This window comes from Bombyx mori, chromosome 18, assembly GCF_030269925.1.
Source record: "Bombyx mori chromosome 18, ASM3026992v2".
In the NCBI taxonomy this organism is placed as follows: domain Eukaryota; kingdom Metazoa; phylum Arthropoda; class Insecta; order Lepidoptera; family Bombycidae; genus Bombyx; species Bombyx mori.
The window spans coordinates 8,188,270-8,212,287 of record NC_085124.1 but is presented as its reverse complement, the minus strand read 5'-3'; the positions used below and the strand labels follow the sequence as shown (position 1 = coordinate 8,212,287).

Sequence of the window (24,018 nt, the reverse complement as noted above, 5' to 3'; positions counted from 1 at the left end):
GTTGATCGAAGATATAATATTATGTAGATCCCTACAATTATTATAGTAAATATTCTACTTGCGAATATTCCTATCATTACTAGGCTTAATATTATTGTTTTAAACAAAAGTAAGTTCTAGTATATGAATTTGCCGAAGGGATAGGTTCACGTGGCCAATTTTATTAATTTCCCATACAATTATTCCTTTTATCAATAATTTATTATTTTCTCCTTTAATTTAAATATTCATATCATATCTTAACAATGAGCAGACTTAAGCTTTAATCACAATCGACTCTTTTTCATTACTGGCAATTGAAATTTTAGTTTGTAATTGAAGTTTAAAACATGTTATTAGTTTATGATAGTATTTTTGAACTATATATATTACGATTTGTGTAATCAAAATTTGTTAGTGTTTAGATATGGAATTTAACAGGGTCCGAAAATGGCCGAACGCACCCGAGCGGTAAACGAATCTCGTTCCAAAACGTGATCGCGCTGTTTGATTTGAAAACAAAATTCACCCGCCCGCTGCCGCGCCAACCGCAGCACGACGATGAAACGGGCGAAGGCGAGGTGCCACACTACAACAAGATCAGTGCGCGAGCAAGCGTGATACGGAATGTACGTGTGGTGCGTTTTGCGCGGACGTTGACGCTGCGATTTATTATTGAAATTTTACGATTTATACAACTAGAATAAAAACTTTTTGGAGTATAAAGTCGATAACTACAAAAAAGTTTGTATTGTAGAAGTTAACTTTGACGCAGTTCGCGCAGAATTTGACCAAAATTTGTGTTTCCGTATAGACGCGAAAAAAAGGTTGTAAAAAACTTTTCGAAACAAAGGACTGTTTTGTACATTTTCGCTGCGATAGCGAAATTGTGTTCAAAATTACTGTTTTGGCTTAAATCTGGAGGGGGAACAAAATCGCCTCTTGGCCAACTAGTTCGGAAACAAACTGATCACCGAACGATAAACAAAAAAGCAACGACCTCAGTAATTGAACTATAAAATCGCAAGGATTTTGGAAACATCTTCAAAAGTCTTCGTGAACTTTTCATCAGCTAACCTAAAATTCACAGTGAGTTCGTCGACCTTATATATTCGTGCTACAGTGGATCAGTTTCCAAAGAAACATCAAGAAATAAGAATAAAATCTGGATTAAGTGTCGAGTTCGTTTTGCATACATGATGTCTACAGCCATAATGCATCAGTCTGCCCTGCATGACTTTGGTGATCTGTTCTTGAAGGTAAGTTTGAATCATTTATTACCTAAATACCGTCTAGCTTACACATTGTGGATGACGATAAATATTCTCATTGTGAATGTGATGATGTTCTATTATTTTATAACTGAGCAGCACTGATTTTCAATCAGCAATCGCGAGTAGGTAGTCTTGTAATGTTTGTGGTGGGGTTGATTCCTACAATGTTTATTTGCCTTATTGCTCATTAATATTCGCGGTGATTCGTATATTTCTCCGCTCACCTAGGTTTATATTGTGTCTTAAAATTTCAATCGACCATCTTAGATAATAATATGATGTAGGTACCTACATCCACAATTCTCTACACCCGTACCCATTAGATAGCAATAATCTCAGTTTATCTTTGAAGGTGCAACTCTAATGAAACAGCAATTTTCATTTCTTCAAATTGTAATGAAATTAACAGTATTCTAAAGCACTCAATAGCCATCATTAAGAGTAGGGCGATTATTACCAAGTATTTTAATATAGAAATTATTAAAATGCGTCTGCCTTATTATCTGATTCAGAAGAAAGTTAGGTATTAAGAAGATACGCAGTGTACAAACACACACACACACACACAAATATTTTTGGTTTAAAGGCATTCATTCAAAATTGCTAAGAATAATTTATAAGTAATATTTAAGGTTTTCCTTCTAAACACATAGAAATTCGGTAGCACGATTATTAATTTAAAAAGTCGTATGTAATTCTTGCATTTCTATCTCAATGGTATCAAATGGCAATGGTATCTAGCCAATGGTGCCTTATTTTTTGAATTGGTCATCACAATCAAAAGAATCGTTAAATACAAATATTTCGTACCTTTAGCGTAAAAAGCTTAAAAGAGGGTACTGTTTTCAGTTTTAAAATGGAACGTCTAGTGCAAAAATATCGCACTACCTTCAAGAAAATATATAATAATTAATAAAATAAAGTTGAATTGTGTAGTATTGGTTGAACCGGACATATTTCCATCAGATTTATTCCTCTTGAATCTTTAAAAAAATTACGCTAATGCAACGTTATTTTTATGATTCCATTCGAAAAATAAGAAACACCAAAGTAAAACCAGTTGCCCTGACATGTTTGAACTTGCGTCATGCCACATAAGTTGCAAGACGAGACTCAGTCTTAGAATGTAAAAATTTGTATTAGTCAAATGATGACTTTTGGAAATTACTATTCAATTAGGCATAGGTCATTCTAAATGAACAAACAATCGACTGCAGCAATTTATGTGAATAACAAAGTTATAAAAAAATGTGCACAGAACAACACATTTACTTACTTAATAATATATGACAGATACAATACTTAATATAAGAAGGTATATACTTCGGAAAATAATTATTTATTTTTACTGGCGGTAGGACCTCTTCTGAGTCCGCACGGGTAGGTACCACCACCCTGCCTATTTCAACCGTGAAGCAGTAATGCGTTTCGGTTTGCAGGGTGGGGCAGCCGTCGTAACTCTACTGAGATCTTAGAACTTATATCTCAAGGCGGGTGGCGCATTTACGTCGTAGATGTCTATGGGCTCCAGTAACCACTTAACACCAGGTGGGCTGTGAGCTCGTACACCCATCAAAGCAATAAAAATAAAAAAAACAAACATCAAAATAATCAAAATATCGATCTTGGATGTTTTAATTTGAAGCCCTAAATAAATGAAATGCCTTTAATGTTTTTAATTGCAAACGCGAATAAGAAAGAAATAAGAACGCGTACATACCTAGTTCACATAATCTTTATATTGTAAATGTGAACAGTCCGATAAATAATTTTGAAAATATTGATAAATAAATTTATTTTTTGATTTTGAAGTTTTAAAACTAGTAAAATCAGTCTCTTAGAATTATTAAATATCAAAGAATAAAATCGAAATACATCCACCACAACCTAGGATTGAAATAATAATAAATGAATACAAACCGCTTGAAGTAGATAAATAATATTTGGGTATTTAAAATGTCTGGTCCTTTTCAAATCTCTGCAGGGGTGTAAAAGAGAGGCGAAGTATTTAAAAGAAAAAAATAAACGTTTGTAACTCAAAGACTTAAAGTTGAAAGTCGTCTAATAAAAATTTGGTATCGTTTTAAAGAGATAAACTAAAACCGGTTTTATTGGTTCTAACATATAGTTATAAATGGTTCGCCCTACTCAAAGACTACCTGCTTATTTTTTGTGATCTTTTACTTTGCGTAAAATTCACTTGTTCGGGGTTGTTATTTTTTATGGGGTTGTCTTTATGTAAAACTATACATAGATATTTATGTAAAACTGGTAATAAGGGCATTGTTAGTATATAAAGTATAATTTCCTGATCAGTATTTTGTCATAATTTTTACAAAAATGTTGTGCTAGTGTAATTTCACGATACAAACTAGTAGTGTGTAGAATAAAACTAGAAAAAATTAAGTTTTAAGAATCTAAAAATAAAATAAATAGTCCGCAAAACTTTCAGTATAGGGATATAATAAATTATTTTGTTTATGAATTCATGTAACATCTAGTTAGTTACCTAAATTTGAAATTTGATATTGGATATCGTTTTGTTGTTATTGCCCCGTATAACGATGCAAATCGCAGTGGGAATTTCGAAAGGTGCATATTGAAAAATATTGCTCCGTTGACAAAAACCACTTTACACCGACTCGATGAATACATACACCTACAACCGTCTGTCTACCTGTAGGGAATTTACAAATACAACCGCTTGCCATTATTTTTTCCACCCCTGTTAGACCCGAATAAAGGGATTCTTTGTTCACTGTAGTCTTTGTGTTCTGGAAGTTTCGGTTGTAAGTTTAAAATAGGGATACATACGTCTTGTCTTATTGAAAAACGTGCAACGTGTCCGCAAGTAAATATATTTAACCTTTTTTTTTGAGGCCAAGTTTTCTGGGTTTTTCCCGGACCTTATTCTCCTGAAAATATAGTAATTGAATAAATTCAGTTAGACTTAAAAATGATTGTAAAGTTTACTCTAGAACTGGAAAGTGTCATGCGATTCGATTAGCACACCACGTGTTCTGATAAAAGACTGATTGTTATACCAGCCTGTTATAAAGCTAAGACGTTCTGACATCATAATATCAACATTTATATATAGTCTTTAAAATTATATATACGTTCTCTGTACTGAAATAAATTTTAAAATTAGGGAATTAAGTTGGAATATTTTACAATAATATAGAACGTAAAGCACTTTAGTTTTCTTTAATTCATGGAGTTCTTTATTTATTGTATTAATAAGATTCAATTCTAATAGAATTATCTGTGCATAGATTCATGCAAATTTGTAGTACAAGCTTTCCACTGTTTTCGTAATCTAAACTGGAAAGGTTTCTCAAAGAGCCTGTTTTGGCGTCGTCCTCAGCTGTCGTGGTGGTTTCCTAACCAGACGTTGCGGAAACCTTTAAGTGCAGCGCAAACAATGCCCGTCAGAGTATAGTTGCTGGCTGGTACGGTTGTTTGTGCGAAGTTATTATTAATATTATTATATTTATCGATCTATTTTTTTCTCTACCTAACTAACCGGACTGGTAGATGAGCTCACGGGCTCAACCTTAATTGCTAACACTAGGCCTAGCAAGAGAAGTGCTTTGCCTGAATTCTCCGCCGGATCGGAATCGCGACCCACTGAAAAGATCCGGCGTACAACTGAGTAAGTCGATCTTACTGTTGAATTGCATTGCAATACATAATGTGATTTATGTCGTTATCAATTTCCTTCCCAGCGGTACTATTATAATCCTTATCGTATTAATTAAATTGATTTCACTTCATTTACCTAATAAATTAATAACTTATAAAGTAAATCGAAGAAAAACAAAAAGTAACTTTCGGATTTTGAAACTTTTTTGATTTTCAAACTATACTAATAAACAATACGAAAGCGTTAATGGCAGTCGCAAGCGACCACTGGACTCTTAAACGCCATGTTCTATTTTTAACCCGTCTCCTTTCTCCGACGACTATAGTCCGGACGTGAGTCAACCCTTTGTTCCTTTAATGCGAAACGGCCTCGGAACGACGATCACATTCGGATTTACTACACACTCTGATGTGGTCAGTTCGCGCCAAGGTGTCGGTGTCGAAACATGCGTAAATATTGTTTAAATTTTTAATATGTAGCTCGCCTTGAACATTCGGTTGCTCAATGCGAAGATGCCACAGTACTGCGAAGCTCGTATTATAAACACTAGAAATCGATTTGACACAATAACGGAGGTTTCACACAAAGGCGTTGTGGCAGCGACAGCCTCGCCATGCCACCCACTCCTTAATGTAAATATTTCAATAAATTTGTACAATTTAATAAATGGTCTATCTATACACTTAATTTACGTGTTTTGACATTCAGATTTATTAACGCCCAGATGAAACAGGACCTATAAAGCTAAAATTGTGCAATTCATACAGATTCTTTGTTTCTTCTAATTAAACACAAAATATGTGTATGGTATGATTATGACATTTAACAACGCTAATTCATATTGACACGATTGATCTTTGTTGAATTCGCAGTTCATCGCTAATGATTTCGATAGCATAAATTGATGGGTTTACTGCCAGTCGAAATGGCATTGTAGAATACGCCCACGATGGTTGCACACAGTCCAGTGATGATACATTCGAGACACGTTCTGGAAATAATAATAAAAATCGATTTTAGTGTAGGTTACAACACCACAAAATATAATTCGATTATTAAAAAAATACGGTTTCGTAACGAAAGATTAGGCAAGATCATAATTAAATTTAATCATTTCCATTGTCTGATGATATTTGTAGATATGATCGAAGTAAGTACAGGGCGTAATGTCCGACAATATTATCTGGGTGATTACGATGTTGACCGATTTCGCGGTACCTACGTCCTTTACTTAATGTACAAAATTTAGAGTGTAAAACACATATTTAATGAGCATCAATTATAATTGATCAAACCTTCTTATAATCATCATTGAAGTATAAAATAATTTGATCCAACGTTCTTATAATCATCATTGAAGTATAAAATTATTTGGCAATTTTGTAATACACCCAATAAACAAATCGTTTTCAATTTCCATAATTACTCTCACTAAGTACTCTTTCTGTAATGTAATGAGTATAATTTGAAATCTAAACTAAAATTAAATTGGGACCTTAACGTTCTATAGATGTAACCTTTTGTGTTACTCTTTTAATTTCGTTTAATGAAAAATAAGTATTATATCGAAGTTGATTGACCTTACCTTGATAGGATTTACAGAGGCCTCTTAATAAACAAAGATGGCTTTGAAAGACTAATTAATCAAATAAATTGAAATGTCGTTGGTCACAAATGAAACATATTTGTTTACAAATAAATAAACTGGATAACGCACAAGACGTAGGAGTGAGTAAGCAAATAAACGGTAATACATACATAGTTACTGTACTTGTATAGATAATGCATTATCTAAGGTCTTATGTTGGAGTGCAGTGCATAAACAAAAGGGTACTGTACACTATCTTATCACGTCGGCTGATAACAGACAATATTAATGTTTTTCTAAAAAAAAAACAATGTGGTTATTTAACGTGTTATCCGTACAATAATAATAAATGAATTTGCTGCATCGCTTAGACAATTTCTGTAATTTTGATAATTTTCACTGAAAATTAGTTTGATAGTTAGATGAAGACGATCTCAATTACATCAGAATATTGGAGATTCCTTGCAAACATCCTATACTTTATTATTATCATGGCAGATCCTAGGCTTAGAAGACACACACACCGTGACAAATATCTGTTCCTATTGCTCTAATTTTGATTACCGCTTTTGTTTTCATCTGACCTGGATGTTATTTCTTATTTCAAGTTATATAACAACCGACATTAAGTTTGTATACAACACATGTTTAACAAAAAAACTAAAGGTTTGGTTGCACTTTTGGCACACATTCGCCGAGCTTGTTGCGTCACGAGCAAACTCACTGCTTGTGGAATCGAGCACACGGCGTAACACTTTTACCATTACCACAACGCCGACAACTTCGCCGCTCGCTTACCTACTTGTGCTCGATGCGATCCACCGCTTTACATAATTCTTCATAAAGAACCACACAACATTACGTTGCGCAATATCAAAACAACATTCGGCGTTCCGGTTAAGACGACGATTAGCGCCACGCCTACCTACTACGAAGTCGGACTTGTTTTTTTTTTTTAATTTTATTCAATTGTCAATTGACGAAACGGGACTATATTAAAGAAACTATGTATTGTCTACGAATACTCGTAATCCAGAAGAGTAGTTGTAAACTATTTTCGAGACTGAAAGAAATTGAACACGTGCTTATGAGGAACATTTGTTATGTTTGTGCATAGGATATCCGAAAAGGCGAGTCTAATCTAAAAACCTGATCTTTGTTTGCAACCAGGCTTAATCGGAACTAAACTAAACTTAAAAATTATATTTATTCAACCATTAAGTTTATTAACATATCGAGGAGTGAAAGGCCATTTGGTTTTAGCGACATTTACCTTTGTAATTAAAGGTCCGTTTTATTTGGTATTATCATAAACAATTCCATGTTTTGAATTGAACTTCAATTAAGTTTACTGCATTCTGCAAATAGCTGAAGAAGTTTTTTTTGTTATTATATTTTTTCTTAACTTTTAAACTTTATATATGGTTCTCCTGTAAAGTTGCTATATACATATGTCGCTTAAACTAAACAGCCTTTCACCCCTCGATATAATACAGCATACTAATACTTTACGCGTTTCAATGCTCATCGATCTGTCTGTACAACATTCACTTTTAACTATTTCACAATTGCATTTCTTGCACCAATTGCCTTTCGCAAATATTTACGCTTTTGGAACGATTTTAAATATGAGCCAACGTTGTCGAAAAACGATAGTGTATTTGTAAATCGAAATGCATTTTATTTTATCATAATAACACCGAAATGAACTAATTCTGTATTCAGCGCTCGAAGATTCGCCTTGATAAAGGCTGAGAGAAACTCGGCAACGACCTAATCGACAAGCATACATTGCGTACGAACTACGAGGTTGCAGTTTGCATAAGCTGTTGCACAAACGCGGAGTTAGGTATATATTACATAGTGATTATAATCCGCGCATGCCCCAATGTCTTAAGCGTTCGCATACAGGAAATGCGCTATTGAATTTTTTCAATGGAGTCGTATTGTCGCTTTTGTCTCTCTCTACTTAATGTCACATTTATTCGAAGTTAACGCTCACGTGTAATCAAGTGAGTTATTATTTTTAAATTGAAGTATACGATACGATATTTGTCCGACCAGAATAACAAATTATGGCGAGATTAAATAATCATTTCTAATAGCGTATTTGGGTAGCGAGCTCCCTGCCCACATAATGTTAAACCGATTGTGGATAAGTTCCATACGAGAGGAGGTTCATATTACAATTGCATAAGAATGACATTTGTGCGATTATTTTAACCGAAGAGCCTTTTACTGCTAAAAAAGCAAATTCGATACTAGTGTTGACCTTAATGCAAAGAGTTATGTACCTACTCGATATTTTAACAGTTGATTTGTTTTCGATAATTTTATATATGTACATACATTGGTAGACACGGGCAGGGGTGTTATTATTTGAAACCTAACAAGTGAACTCTGTCACCCACTTTATGATATCAAAAGCATGATATCAAATTTTCAATTGTGTTGTAATAACAAGGGTTGCCCTATTCTTTATAATGCAAGGCGTGCTTCGTGCTTCATGGTAGAAACATCACAGGCCTGACCTACCACGAGTACGCGACTTAAGCGATTTTGAGTTTTTGAAAAGCATAATTGTATACCTATTTACAAGATTTTATTCCTACATCCACTACATTCTCGCGGCACATGAAGCGAATACATCGGACGTCTTACTCATTAGGTAGGTACGGATGCTTAAAGTCCTTTAAAACTCTAATGATATTGTGCAGAAATATAATAGCTGAAGGATGCAATAACGTTTCAGGCATAATAATAAAGCAAATTTTAGTTAAATTACAATAAAGCTATGTTTTCGTTTAAAAAAATAATTTATTATAAACATGTTTTCGTAATGATCATTTTTCCTTAAATAATAACAAACGCGAGTAATAATTATAATTTGAAAATTTACTGCGCAATTTTTGCTATCAGACGACCTCACGGATGTCTCGTGTGTCATACGACCCGATAGACGTGTATACGCTATGTATTGTATTGTTGTGTGTTGTAAGCAACTAATGTATGTGTCCGGGTTCTACTGTCCTCGCCATTTGTTTAGTCATGCAGTCAATTTAAATATTTAGTAATAAATAAGTCGTTGAAATATTTGTGTGTGGATTAGGAGAGGCCTTTGTCCAGCAGTGGACGACTTTGGGCTGATGATGATGATGATGATTAAATATTTAAACTAAAGTAAGTCATCAAAGATTGCTCGTGGGGCGCATAACGTCTGGCCACAGCAATGATACTGAATGTCGACCACAACCGCTCTGACAAGAGTGATACGACAAAGGAAAAAAGTCATGGTTTGCTAGAAAGTATTATAAATTGAATGAATCATCAAAGAAGCCAAAACAATTAAGCAAAGGAAAACGATTCTACAAAATTTTTATGGACAACTGAATAAAATAGATATTGTTGCACGTAAATAATAGACAAGAGATACTTACTTGTGAGCTTTGTCACGTCTCATTAATTTACTGTGTAATATTTCGTAATAGCAGACAACCAACCACCCACGGATCAAACTGGTTTAACGTACCACAACAATAAAAACTTCGAGCGTAATTAATGGACAAGGTATATTTTGACAATAATTTGGGTACAAACGTTTTTACTCTCTTGAATACTTTGATTATTAAATTAATAATATGACTGTGATTTTAAAGTGGTATCGAGTAATTAATTATCCGGTAAAAATTTAATATTTTGCAGATTTCTTCAAATTTAAATCTTCCATTGAGAGTATGTTAAGTGTCTCAATCGATAGTTTTTTTTATGAAACCGACGATCGCCATATCCATTTAGCGTGGTGATTTTACAGTCTATGTTGTGCCGTTGCTCACGTAGCTAAGTTGAGAGATAGTGGACGTATACTTATAGATTGTGTGTCAATATTGAAAGGAAAGTAGCGCATTGTCCGTTGTCGGTAGGTCAGTGTCGATCTAACGTTTACATAACCCATGTCACATGGTGGCATCCATCGTGGCCTTTTTCGAAACCATTGATTCCGATGCCACTACCTGTCTTGCGAAATTTTAATATCACGTAAACGCTTAATGTCATTGTGATGCCCATGTTTTGACTACAGGCCCTTTGTCGATCCTCTATGAAGATATATTCATTAATAAACTAATTAGTTTACACTACGTTTATGCAAATTTATGGAATCCTCCTAAGTTAAATAGTCTGCGTCACACGACGTTACAGCATACATCGATAATTAGGTATAGACCGTAAACAAAACTTTGTCACACAACCTGGTATTCTTTCCTTTGTTATAATAAACCAAACCATATAAATATTTATAAGGTGTATAATGATGTTTTTCAAAGTATTGTTAAAATGTATCAAGAAATCTGCCGCGATATTGCATAATACTAAAGTCTAAATCTAAAATACTAGGAGTTGCACATGCCGGGTCAATAGTTCAGAGGCCAGTTTTCTCCGGTTAGGGAATATGACTGGAAATGTGACGTCAACGAATGTGACTTATGAGACTAGCTTTGTGTGTTGTTAACGTGTTGGTTTTATCACATATAATTCTCTTCATTATTAGGTTGAATAAGAATAAGGTTAAAGTGATTAGCGGAGAACGTAGACATAGACATCATAGATACGTTACGTGTAGGTCGGCGTTCAAATTGAGACATCAGAGCCAATCTGAACTGTATTATGTTATGGTTGTCCCACAGCCCACTGAGTTTCTCGCCGGATCTTCTCAGTGAGTCGCGTTTCCGATCCGGTGGTAGATTCTGAGATGCACAGCTCTTGCTAGGGTTCGTGTTAGCAACATCATCAGGTTTGAACCCCGTGAGCTCACCTACTAGCCCGGTGACGCTGATATGGTCTCTCTAGACGATCAGCTTAGGTAGGAAAAAGAGCTGTCCCACTGACAAAAGGAACAAGAAATATACAGACATTTGTTCTAAAACAAACTTTAGCAAAGTTAGAACCGATCTATTCTGGTGTCAAGAAATGTGGAACAATGAGTTTGCCATAAAAATAAATTCGAAATTGAGTAATTTTCCAACGTTTCAAATAATAAAATACAATTATAACACAATTAGTCTCAACTAATCAAAGGATGTTGAATAAGCTGCTCGTTTTAGAATTACATACCTATGTTTTTCAAAGAAGCATTTCCCGATTCATTGACCGAAGTAAAAAACATCATAAAACTATGACGGCAGGTAATTACGTAACGCTGTTTAGTGCACGTTGAAGGAATGAGATAGACATCGATGGTAGCGGCATAGACGCAGGCACTATATTATTCAATAATTGTAACCTATTCAACCGTGACTATCAATCATACACTTGCACGCAATTGATTGTTTTTATTCTAAAGTATACGTATTTAATAATTTTGCTTTGAAGTTTTGTGTAATCTATAGATATTATAGCTGTATGACTAAATATTGAGTTGGAAACCAGATATTTTATATAAAAAAAATACTTATCGATTTTGTGTTAATGTGTGTAGTAGATTTTGAAAATTTTCGGTTTTCTGCACACCATTCTTTTTTTAGTTAGATTTAATTGTTGTGAGTAAATTCGGAATGTAAAAAAATTATAATTATATGTAATAATATTTACCGATGCTTACGTACTCTTTTAAAATAGTATTGTGGTGTAGTGGTTGGTTCGACTTGGAAACTTCTAAACTTATGAAATAATTGATACTGCTGTCAGCAGTGCCGTGTTTCTTGTCTGGCTTCCTAACACATAGGTTTATAGAAAAAAACCCAATTGTGTGGTCTATATTGTTCAAGGGGCTATACTTAGCTTTACCGAATGCCGTAAGCGAGCTCATGGGGTTCAGCCTGACAGACTTTGCTAACATCTGCCTTAGCAAGAGTAGTGCTTCGCTGAATCTACCATCGGATCGAAATCGCGACCCACTGAGAGAATATCCGTTGGTTCAATTATCGTTATATATCACTACCGGTTGGTTTGGAGATAACGATTCTTCCTTTTTTATTCAAATATAGTTGAAATTCATCTCCATTTTCGTAGAAAATGTTTGCGCTTGTGGTCGCTTATCAGTGTGTTTAATGATACACAACAGGATGATAAAATGCAAATGTAACATTATAAAATAACATTACAATCGTGTATTTGTTAAGAATAGTATAATATTAAGTATTATAGTATAATCTTAAATTCAGTCGAAGGTCTGACACGCATTGTTATAATAACAAGTCGTGTATACACTGTATACAGGTGGAACTTCAACTGAAATCTATTTCATTATCGAAAGGTACGCGTTGCATCGGTGGGCATAAGCGGAACGTACCTGCGTGCCTAAGGGTCCGTGAAGTGTATATTCCTCACTGAACATCACCATTAACGAGTCTGGTGGAAATATTTTAATGTCGCCAATACAATTAATCGTGGTTTATCAAAGCAATAATATGATCCAGTTATTAAAAAAGAAGTTTCGTATTCATTCCTGGTTACATTATTTTTTTAAAATACAGAACGAAAAATGCTTTTTTTTTATTATTATCGAGAGATTAAATATAATCGCCTAATTACAGTAACAGGTTATGTTATTATTAAACTCGTGACTTATATGTTATGGACCCTCTGCACCATTGGAGTCATCACCGTAACAAGTGGGGTGGTCTATGCCATGACGTGAAAAGCCATGCTCCGATGGTCTCGCCCACGGAAAACGGACGCGATAACGAACTTAACATGTTTTACGTAATTACGACTTTCCATTACTGCACTACAAGTCAAAATTTTATTTAAAAAAAACCAGGTATTTTTCTGTTAAAGACGTTTTCGGTTCATACTCTTGTCCCAACGCTAATTATGCAAATTGATATCTCAAAAGAAAATAAAGAGTAGAAAATCTCTTAATAGGATAAGGAACTTAAGAAAAATATACAATGATTTTATTTTTAAAAATGTTTACCCCTCTCAGGATTTTCATTAACACGAATATATTTCTTGGAGTAAATGTATGAACAAAAATTGAATTATTGATAATAACCTTGACTTTTTATTTTCATATGATTGGCTACAGTGAATCCCATAAGCTGACATAACTAACTGTGATGACAAAACTAGATTTAGACCGCAACTAATTTTCAGTCTGTTAGTAAATATAATGCAATATATTTGAACTGTTCAACCGTATTGGATGACGTCATTTAAAGAACACACATCATAGCAGAAAATAATCGTGTGATGTGATTTTAAAAGTTATCAGCCAACTGTAGGTATATGTATTTACAAGACTGGTCAGCTTAAAAGACTACTGTGACGCAAATTCGATAAGCTATTCAAAAGTAGTACACAGATAGCAGACTCAAAGGTCATGATCTCCGACCAATCGATGATAGCGTTTCCTCAAATGATCTCGTTTTACGACAGTTTGTTCAACTTGAAGTGCCCTACGTCATCTTGTTTTATTTACGATATCTTGGCGTCAAATGTAAAAAAAATAACCGTTTAAATTGTCGTATCCGCTTCTCGAGGACCGCTTTTCTTTGAATTGCGCCAAATGTTTGGCAAATGCTTTAGTTTCAAAACGTTCTCTTTGATAATTAACGAATTGTTTACATTTTAAAATAAGAGAGGTCACACAATCGGAGTTGGTAAACTGAAAGCTACGGATGAATTAATGAAGTACTTCAGTGAATTGCGTGTTTACGAAAGAAAATGGTCTAACGAAAAATAAATACTGTACAATTAAAAATAATACTAATATTATAAAGAGGAAAGATTTGTTTGTCTGTTTGTATTGAATAGGCTCCGAAACAGCTTACCGATTTGAAAAATTCTTTTACTATTTGGAAGCTACACTATTCCCGAGTGACATAGGCTATAATCTTTTTTGAAAAAAATTAGGGATCCTTACTAAAACTCCAATAGTGTAACCCAAGGTATAAAAAAATTTACCTAAAACATTCTTTACATCGCGTGCCCTGCGAAAACGATTAATCGTAGAATAAAATAATATACTACGACCTTGTAGAACACATTATTATTTACAAAAAGTGTCGCGACAGCATATGTCTAACTATTATAGTTATGCCGCAATAAGTGTTATTTTATTTAAAAAAATAAAACAACGTCAAATATCGTTGAAATTTTTGTTAAAGAACCGAGCGGAGCCGGAGCGGGCTGCTAGTTAAAAATATGCATTATGACAGGCAGCATTATAATTGTGAATACGGTATGTGTGAACCCGAGTCGAGGTCGAGGAAGCGGGGGCAACGCGAGTGCATCGATGCACTGCGTTGACCCGCATATTCCTTCAACGAAAGTGAAACTAGACGCGATCGGCCGGTTGTTCACTATTCTGATTTTATTTGTAATACCACGCCGCCCGACTCCCACTAAATCCCTATCATAATATAATCTCCGCTCACCGTACAACAATTTAAAACCTTCTGTTTTCAAACGGAGCCGCCTCTCGTTAGGCTGTAGTGTTTTAGTTTTATTTTTAGTAAAGTAACAGCGTAGTCGATATCGAATAATTTAACGTTTTTTTGTTTTATTTATTTGTTTTCAATGCGCGACGCACAATAGGTTACGAAGATGACACGGCTATTATGCGAAAAAATTAAGAGCGGATGTAGCACATCTGTTGCGATGAAGACGTATTAACAAGTAATTAGATAGATGAACAGCGATGAGCCGCTTGCAAATTTTTTCGCACAATGTGTTCTCCACATTATAATGCCCATTTCCGTTGAGACAATCGATGTTATACACGCCTTAGTAATAAGAAACATTATTTAATAGGGTACCTACATGCGCTTAAAATTTAATTTCAAACACAAAGTAATCCGGTATTTATTTCATACCATACAATGATATGATTATGTTCAAGGTCTAAATTATTGTATTCGTTATTTAAGTTTTAATATTTAAAAAAAGGATTAATAATTTAAAGTTGTAAACGGGCTGAGCGGTGTAGACGAGCACATTCGCCTGCTCCTCCTGTGAAGGTCAGCCACTCGCTCACACCTACTCCACGAACAGACCAAAGACGACGACTTCGTTTTTAACGAGCTAATATATATGTTTTTCTATATTTCGTTACGTATACGAAAAGAAGTCTCAATTTTGCATAAGTGCATGTCTCCTATATTTTGTTACTCTTGATTTTGGAACTGTTCAGAAGTTAATCAATTTATTATTAATTAAATTCAATAACAAACGCACTTTATTAAAATTACTCTCATTAAACGTCTAATTGAAACCATAAAACATCTAGGTATAAATTTATATTATTTTATCCGCCAAATAACTTCCACGAGCGGTCCTCCAATCGGATGCATCCTGGCTCTTATTACTAAGCTGACAGCTTAGTAATAAGATGTCTCTTCCATTTGTTGCAGGTAAGTTTTAACCACTTTCTTGTGGGAAGTAATTAGTAACGTTAACTTCGATTCAACGGCGGATGATATGTGTTTAGCGTGAATTTATTTAAAGTTAAAAATATATGGAGCTCTTTTTTATATGTTAAGGTACATAAGGTAAATGTGTCAATTTTCTTAGCATATTAACGCAGAACCACCAATTCAGTAGCTCTTAAATATTTTTTTGACATGAATTCCTGAATGCCGCAGTCTACTTATATGAAGTGTCGGTTAAGAGCACTTTGGGATTGATTGGTAACAACATTGTTACCAGTTACAAGGTTACAACGTTTATTACCAATCAATCTCACACAGTTAAACCGTTGGATAATCACAGTTAAATAATTTTCATTTCCAATTATTTAATGAGATAGTTAAATGTTTAAGTTGTAAATTCGCAGCTGAGTAGGCGTATCTACCGCGTGGCCAATTTTGCTAATCCACTATTTCAGCAAGGAATTGTGAAAACATTGCCTAACAACAGCGGTTGCCTCGGCACGTAGAGTCGCTCTAAGCCACTACTTACACTTGCCGAAACTTGCTTGCAACGCGCCACCGTTGCGTAGTAAGACCTTAGATTTCACCCATTAGAACCACGGAGTAGCGTTTGTACGTCAAAACCAATTTGGGTGACCACTAAGCACAACAAATATTTACGTAAATCGTGACTTAAATGATTACAAATAGTTTCACACTTAATACGCGACGATTGCGAAACTAAACTAAATTATGATAGTCATCTGTGAAGACTGTAATCGTTGAGCGTTTTCTAATTGGTTTCTTTGGAATTATAGATTGTTCTTTAAATTATTCATTCGGTTTGGTTTAGGTTTAGTCAAAATCTTGCAAACAATTTGTAATAGGTAATGTAACCAAGTGCCAATTAATTTAAGTATCAATATTTCAATCAATAGTTCAATATTTTTTTAATAACTTTGAAAATTAAAACATTGTGGCGCAATTTCGATACAATATCTAATTTGTGTTAAAAGGTACATTCTTAACATAAATCGTATCAAAATTACAAAAGAGCAGAGCGTGGGTCATAATAACGCAAAGAGAACGGCTCGTCACAGTTGGAGACCAAGGTTTTTTGTGTAAAACCGACTTGTAAGATACCACTAATGTAATCCGAATTGTCCTCGTACGATCTGCGTATAGAAACGCTGTAATTTCGGATGATTATGTCAGTTGTTCCATTGAATGCGTCAGCGTAACTGAGCCCGTGGAACGAGCCATTGTTTCGTAGTGTGTATATAACCATCGTGGGCTTTACGGTGCTGCAGCGGAGAAAGTGGCACAGCCGTCGGCAAGGCCGTCTTGTCTGTTTCCGACCTTCGGTGTTACATTTCCGGGCTCATATAAAATGTCCCCTCTAATTATAAAAGTCGTCCTCTTTGCCGATATTTACTAGATGTGATCAATTATTTTCACAATTTCAACAAACGTTGTAATAGGAATACACCATTGAATTTGGAATTAGGAAGAATTATATGGAGCTCTGTCAGTATACCTCCTCTGTCAACCTATATATGTATGTAGATTATCAATAGGTCGCGTGACGGTGGTTACATGTGATTGCAAAAACAACGCCAACCAACAGTGGCGTGCATCACGCTCGTGTATACTGAGCTGTAGATCCGTAGTGAGCATCGTAATGTCTTACTGACATTGATTCACGAATGGCATAATTTAGCAGAAGTGGCCTATATTTTTATATACTTTTATCAATTCTTTAATGTTCAAATGCCTAGACGAATTTCCTATGGATTTGAAAATAAATGTGGAACAGAAGCTTCAAACCAATCTATTACAAAAAGTCGAGTCACACATGAGATAACCATAATATCTTTGCATGACTAAGCAATTCCTGAGAATTTTGGAGGAAAATGGCTGTAGTTTGAACGGCAAATTTCACACTCTGCTTGGCTGCCACCAATCGTCAATAAGTATAAAACACATCGTGCAACGTCCAATCAACATTATTGACCGGGTCTTAATGGTGAGTGGAGAATCAACACGCGAGCCACGGACTGGCCAAACGAGTTACGTTATAAATAATTAATTAATATTTGGCCGGCGAACTCTTTGTTGCCTCAAGGTCGCGGCACCCTATTTTCGAGATTAGAGATGCCTCAGTGGTCGGCCGAATCCAAAAAAATGTATTTATTGTTTTCTATTGAAATTGAAAATAGTATTAAAGAAACAATATCTTGTGTTTAAGTGAAATAATTGAAAATCATAGGTTTTTTTATCAGTTCGTTTGGTTATTTATTTGCAAATTAATTCATATGAGCATCACTAAAAAAACTGCCAAACTGATACAGATAAAAATGGGATTGTGCTTAGAATAAATAGCTAAAGTCGCTACCACGCTGCGAGCTCAAAAAAAACTCTAATTTCATTTAAATTCGTATTATTCTGAACCTCGGTTATCGCTTTTTGTATCGGGTGTGAACTCATTTGCCCATTTTAAAACTCCTAAATTTAATTCGAGTAGAATCGTGGGATTCATCTAGTAAAATCAATACAAAAGTAAACATTTGTTTGTGTTGGTTACGCATTAATTCGATTGAGCTTTTAATAAGTTTATCACCTAATACCATCAACGTATAATGAGTGGCATCCGAATTTTTCCAACAACTAACAACCAAAACAAAGCTTTTCAGGCATTAAATGGTTAATAATTAAATGACTTAACGAAAAATAGATAACTTAACAAAAGTCATTAACAGAATCTATCAAAACATTAATATATATATATCCTTTCATATTAAACACATCAGGAAATAAATTTAAAAAGGTGCATTTTAAAAAAAAGTAATGAATTTAATAAATGAAAAACCAAATTCAAATAAATTTATCCATTAACAGTATACCGATTACTGTGTCAATAAGAACATGTGAAGGTTAGGTCACCGTTAGGTGAAGGCGTCAGCTCATCATTCATTTAAATTTAACACAGAGGATTTAATCATTTAAAAGAACCTTTATTAATTTATGGTCGTTTGAGCAATAGTAGTCTACACGGTCAACAATATTAATGCCAGCATCATTAAATTTATAATCCCGCATATCCAACCGTAATAATTCGTTATGAATATGTTAAAACTAAGTATTTCAAAGCGTTTTCTCGAAGGCAAACTTGCTCGTTGCCTCTTATAAATCAGACAAAAGATTATCTATAATTGTTAACTTTGCATCTAACTTATTATACTCATTCATATTCATCACTATGATCATAATAAAAACAAATTAAATTACTATTCTGATTTCTTTGTTTTTAATCACGATCATAAACAAAATTATAATGATTTATTTAACTTATAATAGTCTTTGTAACAACTAATTACAAATTGCAGGCATCCTAAACTTACCTTAAGTAAGCATTGAAATATTTCGTGGGCTCCTGGCGACTTACTCATGTGTTTATATAAAAAAGAAAAACGATCCGGTTGGAAAGGTAAGGTAGTCGACACCCTAATGAAATTGAGACTTCGACCCACATTTCAAATGGCGGACTGGTTTCCTGATTAAACCCTTAACATCAGATAGACTGGGGGCTCGTGTGTCCATTTATTTTAACAAACACTTATACCGCCTACTTACACTTAGCACTTTGGTTGCTTGTCTTTACGTGTGGGTGTGGACTGTGGAGGCTTCGATCATTATTTGTAAATTAGTCCCATCTACAATGATCAATAATAGAATTTTATGTAATCTGACAGTATGTAGTATCGAAAGAATATTAACAACCTTGCTGTACTTATGATATATTTTGTTCATCATTGTTTATTTAACTCGAAATAGGTATGCATTCAAATAATAATTTTCTATGGGCATTGCAAAAAAAATTAAAAATATCTTTCTATCTGAACAGTGACCTGATACGACGACTGAATTAATGTCCCCAATTCAATTGAAGTGTTTCATTAGCACAAGTGGATGCGATTGCTTCGTTGTTCGAGCTCTAAGCTTGGAACGAAACCGAGGCGCCTTTGTTTGGAACTTCGGATACGAACCACGTGACCGTGGCCAAATTACTCCACATTATTCGTTAATAAAAGAGTCGCATAAGTTGGAAAATATTTTCACGAGTAAAAAATGGTCGTTATTCTAAATATACAATTCATAGCTAGCTCAATTTATAGTTAGTAACTTATAAAGAACTGTCGAAATCAATACAATTGTTCAATGAATTGGAACCGTTTTAAGCGCACACATCAAAACATCGAATTATGCAAAACAAATTTAAAAAACGCATGAAGTAAATTTCATTGAAATTAAACAATAGCTATTCGGCAAGTAACCCTTCGCCTGTTGCCGGGTTCAATTTATAGATAATTTAATAGTTTCCTTACAAACCACTGACACTGCGGGCGACAGATCGCGACACCGCGTCTGAAATCGGTGGCGTAATACTATTGTGTTTGTAATTTCCACATGCAGTATAACTTGCATGTTAATTGCGCGGAGTAAACACAACCGCTGGGTGCCAAAATAAATATAGATATTGGAGAACTAGTTCTATCCGAAACCAGCATATCCATATATACAATAAAATTAAGAAATATTGGGTAAACAAAATTAACTAAAGTATCTTCCTTTTTAAGCACATGATGCTGGAAGTTGGCCTAGCCATCAAAAATAATTAAAAAACAAAAAGTGACCTCCACGGCAACCCTTGATTTGTTCTCTTCCAAACATTATATTACATTAGGACTACCACTAGTTGTCTACACCCGGACGCATGTATCCTAATACCAAAATTATACACAATATCACAAAGGGGTTCAATTTATTGGAGACAATGGATTGTCATCCATGCTAGCAGTAAGTTATACAAGTAGAGTACAGTACGTAAAAGGCCTCACGTTGCAACCTGATTGGGAATACTCTAAATGAGCGTTGTTGGCTTTGAATAAGTATTCAAGATTCCCGTTCGGGCGTAGCTGGGATAGGCTCTAAGGCTACCAGCGAATAGGTAGGGAAAAAATATTTAAAGAGTCCGATATCTGCATCACGTCACTTTCGGCTTAGGATTGTGTACCACAAAACAAATTTACCATATTTGAAATTAAATATGGAACATTCCTAAAAATGAGAAAGTATGTATTTGATTGATTTGGAATCTGTTCTTAAAAGAAAATATTAAAATTGAAGTATTTCTGGCCTAAAAGTTAAGACTACCAATGTCGAGTACATTTGTGGGACTATACCGTTGCTTCATTGTGGGGGTAGGTACGAATTTATATTGAAATAAATATACCTGCCGGAGGATTTGAGTCCCGGCATAGTTGCAATACTGGTTTCAGTATACTGGGCGCCTTATCCACAAGGCGACTGATACTCCACGTGATCTTTCTTAGTGGCTCTACTCATTCACGCCTAACAAGACAAAGAAAGACAAGTTAAGGAAATTAAATGTTCACAATTAATAACGAGAACAGAATTTTCCAATTTGCAAAGACTTACCTACCTATCCCATGGTTTCGTCCGATGATTTGAATAATTCAATAATGTGTTCAATAATAGTTTTGTTATTTTATCTAAATTGTCTCAAAAACTGTTTGAAAATACCAGTTTAAATGCAGTACTCTCTGTAAATTATATTAACAAAATGTTAATGACTACAGTAGCTAATTAAGGCGGTGCTAGTGTGCACGTTGCTCAGTTGCCGGCGGAAGACAGTGCCGCAATATCAATTGTCTGGTTACTGTTTGGCATTGTTTTTAATACTTTGAACAAATGGCCATTATTACTATGAAAGTCTAAACGTGCGACCGAAACTATTCATATTTCAAAGACATTCGTCAAATGTACTCAACACAATATTTTGTTCGAACTAATTTTTCTTATAAGTTTTTTTATCTATACTAATATATAAATCTACAGTGGTTTCTACCGATGTTCAGTAGTTTGAGAAGCGGGCGAGTACGGCTAGTTGTTTTATAATTTTATTTGTGTAATTTTTCCCACGAATGCTGTAAAATTAGAAAGGGAATACTTTTACAGAGCAAATCTCACCAACATTGTAAATAATGCTGTTTGTGTTATCTTTTTGCATTTCTGAAAATTTTTACGAGCAAAGCTACCGTAAATACAAGTTGATCTGTCTAGTTTTCCGTGTAGCCCGCCAGCACGGTGTGGTCTACGATTTACTTTCTTATAGGAAGTGCTATCACTTTCAACGAATACCGGTTAAGCTACCAACTTTGTGCCTCGGGAACATGTTACAGACGCGATCTACCGAGGCATAAAGTTTTACATTTTACTGTTAATCGATTTGCGGTACTGGAAAATATTCAATTTTCATTTATCGAGACTTTTAATGTGAATATTCTGCTCATGTCGTTTGTATCTTGTTAAAGAATTACGTTATTATGGCACCCATTTAATATTTTGTCAGAGTTTATATTGCATGAATTCCGAAACGACTTAATACCAAATTTTATTCACTTATGTACTTTTTTTAATAAACTTGTTTCTCCCTTTTACAGGTTAGTCCCGAACTGTTGTGTTTGCTACAAAATGAAGTCGAAACAAACGTAAGTCTAACTAATTCTGATTTAAACACTAAATATTATGTTCATAGATTAATAAACATCCAAATTTCTTATCTATTCTTACTCATAATTCCTCAGTACGCTCGTCACTAATGCACACTATAGTATTTAAATAAAGTATTTTATGGTAATACATTATAAGACTGCGCTTAGTTCTAAAGATTTTCATTACGTCGTTAAACAACGAATTGAAGTACTGAAGACGTTCTTTGCAGAGAACATTTTCCCATAATTACCTGTTGCGAGTCACGTTATATAGTAATTCACGGGGAAAGTGTAACCCGGTAGTGACGCAACAATAAAATTTACGCGGACAAAGGAATTGTTGCACTTTGACGCTCGCTCTGAGGACAACCGTACTAATGACACTAACAATAATTATTTGTACTCGTGCGTGACGTGTTGTTCGTCTTCATAACTCCTCGCTTAATTCAAGAACGTCAGAATATTCCGTAAGAACATTATTTTGAATTGTTACCACTGAAATACGTAGTGTACGTGACCATAAAATACAAATGCAAAATCGACATGTATTTAAAAGAGAGGTTCGTGTGTAATGTGGCATGGCATTACGCTCATGACCGCGCTCGTCAACAACATTGTTTACCTGGTCGTTTTCTGCAAATCTGACTCGGAACCGAGTTCTGCTTCGTCTATAAATAAGGAGGTGCTAAAAGCGGGCAGAGCGGGAGACGTGCTTTTTTCGCTTTGAGCAGCCGGGGGTAAACAGAGCCGGGCCCAACGAAGCCCTTTGTTGACATTCGGTTTACGGCCGCTCCATCTTGACTAGATGGCTCGCACACAGCTAATATAACATCGAGAGTGGCAATGCCCACTTGTTATAAACGAAAAGTTGAATGTGTGTATGTTTGCGGTAGGCAGCGGCTTGGCTCTGTCCCTGGCATTGCTGAAGTCCATGGGCGACGGTAACCACTCACCATCAGGTGGGCCGTATGCTCATCTGTCTACAAGGGGAATAAAAAAAAAAACACCGTACGACCTTTCATCACATGGCAACACCTGCACGTCGATATATTTTGCACGAAAAGACTACATACATACATCAACCTTGTATGCTTTAGCGATGCCAATGAACTTCTCATAATAAATATTGTTCATGTTGAAAACGGAATTTATTTATCTGGAAAACGAGAATGAATAGATAATTTTGTAAAATTCTCGAAACTAACCATGTAAATGTTCATACGTGATTTCCGTTGTATAATAGCTGACTACACCTACTTCATTGGACACGAGTCCATTGTTTTGTTAGAATTAGCGAAAGGTTTTACTCGTTGGATTTTAATACATACCGTTTGAAATGTGATGGCATTTATACCATAGCCGGGGAGGTCTCGCATTGCAATCACGCCGCGTCGGTTATCTGCATGCGAGTTGTACACCACGCGTCCGGTCTTACTCATCTAACAGACTACATGTGAACTCTTTTGAATGTTTATTACATTAATATTACGATTTTACTAATACCACATATGTATTATATTTGCTAGATGACTCATAGTTTTTATTATAGATTCATAACGTCGTGACATGTCTTGATGTGTAGAATAAAAAACATGGCGTGTGTCCACCG

The 24,018-nt window shown here is 34.8% G+C and overlaps 1 protein-coding gene and 1 long non-coding RNA gene across 3 annotated transcripts in view; one reads left to right on the top strand and one right to left on the bottom strand.

Moving 5' to 3' along the window:
- The first annotated feature begins 493 nt into the window (after positions 1–493).
- LOC101737257 (protein TIS11) overlaps positions 494–24,018 on the top strand; it is a 30,179-nt gene continuing 6,654 nt past the window's right edge. The window contains exons 1-2 of one of the 2 annotated variants that reach the window (XM_004928216.5): positions 494–1,238; positions 22,359–22,406. In XM_004928216.5, coding sequence (XP_004928273.2) covers positions 1,176–1,238; positions 22,359–22,406 — 111 coding nt within the window. In that variant the 5' untranslated portion in view covers positions 494–1,175. The remainder of the gene's footprint in view (positions 1,239–22,358; positions 22,407–24,018) is intronic. The other variant, XM_004928217.5, reaches the window with a different exon arrangement.
- LOC134200597 (uncharacterized) lies at positions 4,096–23,852 on the bottom strand. Its single transcript, XR_009975588.1, has 2 exons — positions 23,738–23,852; positions 4,096–5,890 (listed from the first exon to the last, which is right to left on the bottom strand). It is a non-coding gene; the product is annotated as an uncharacterized LOC134200597 (long non-coding RNA).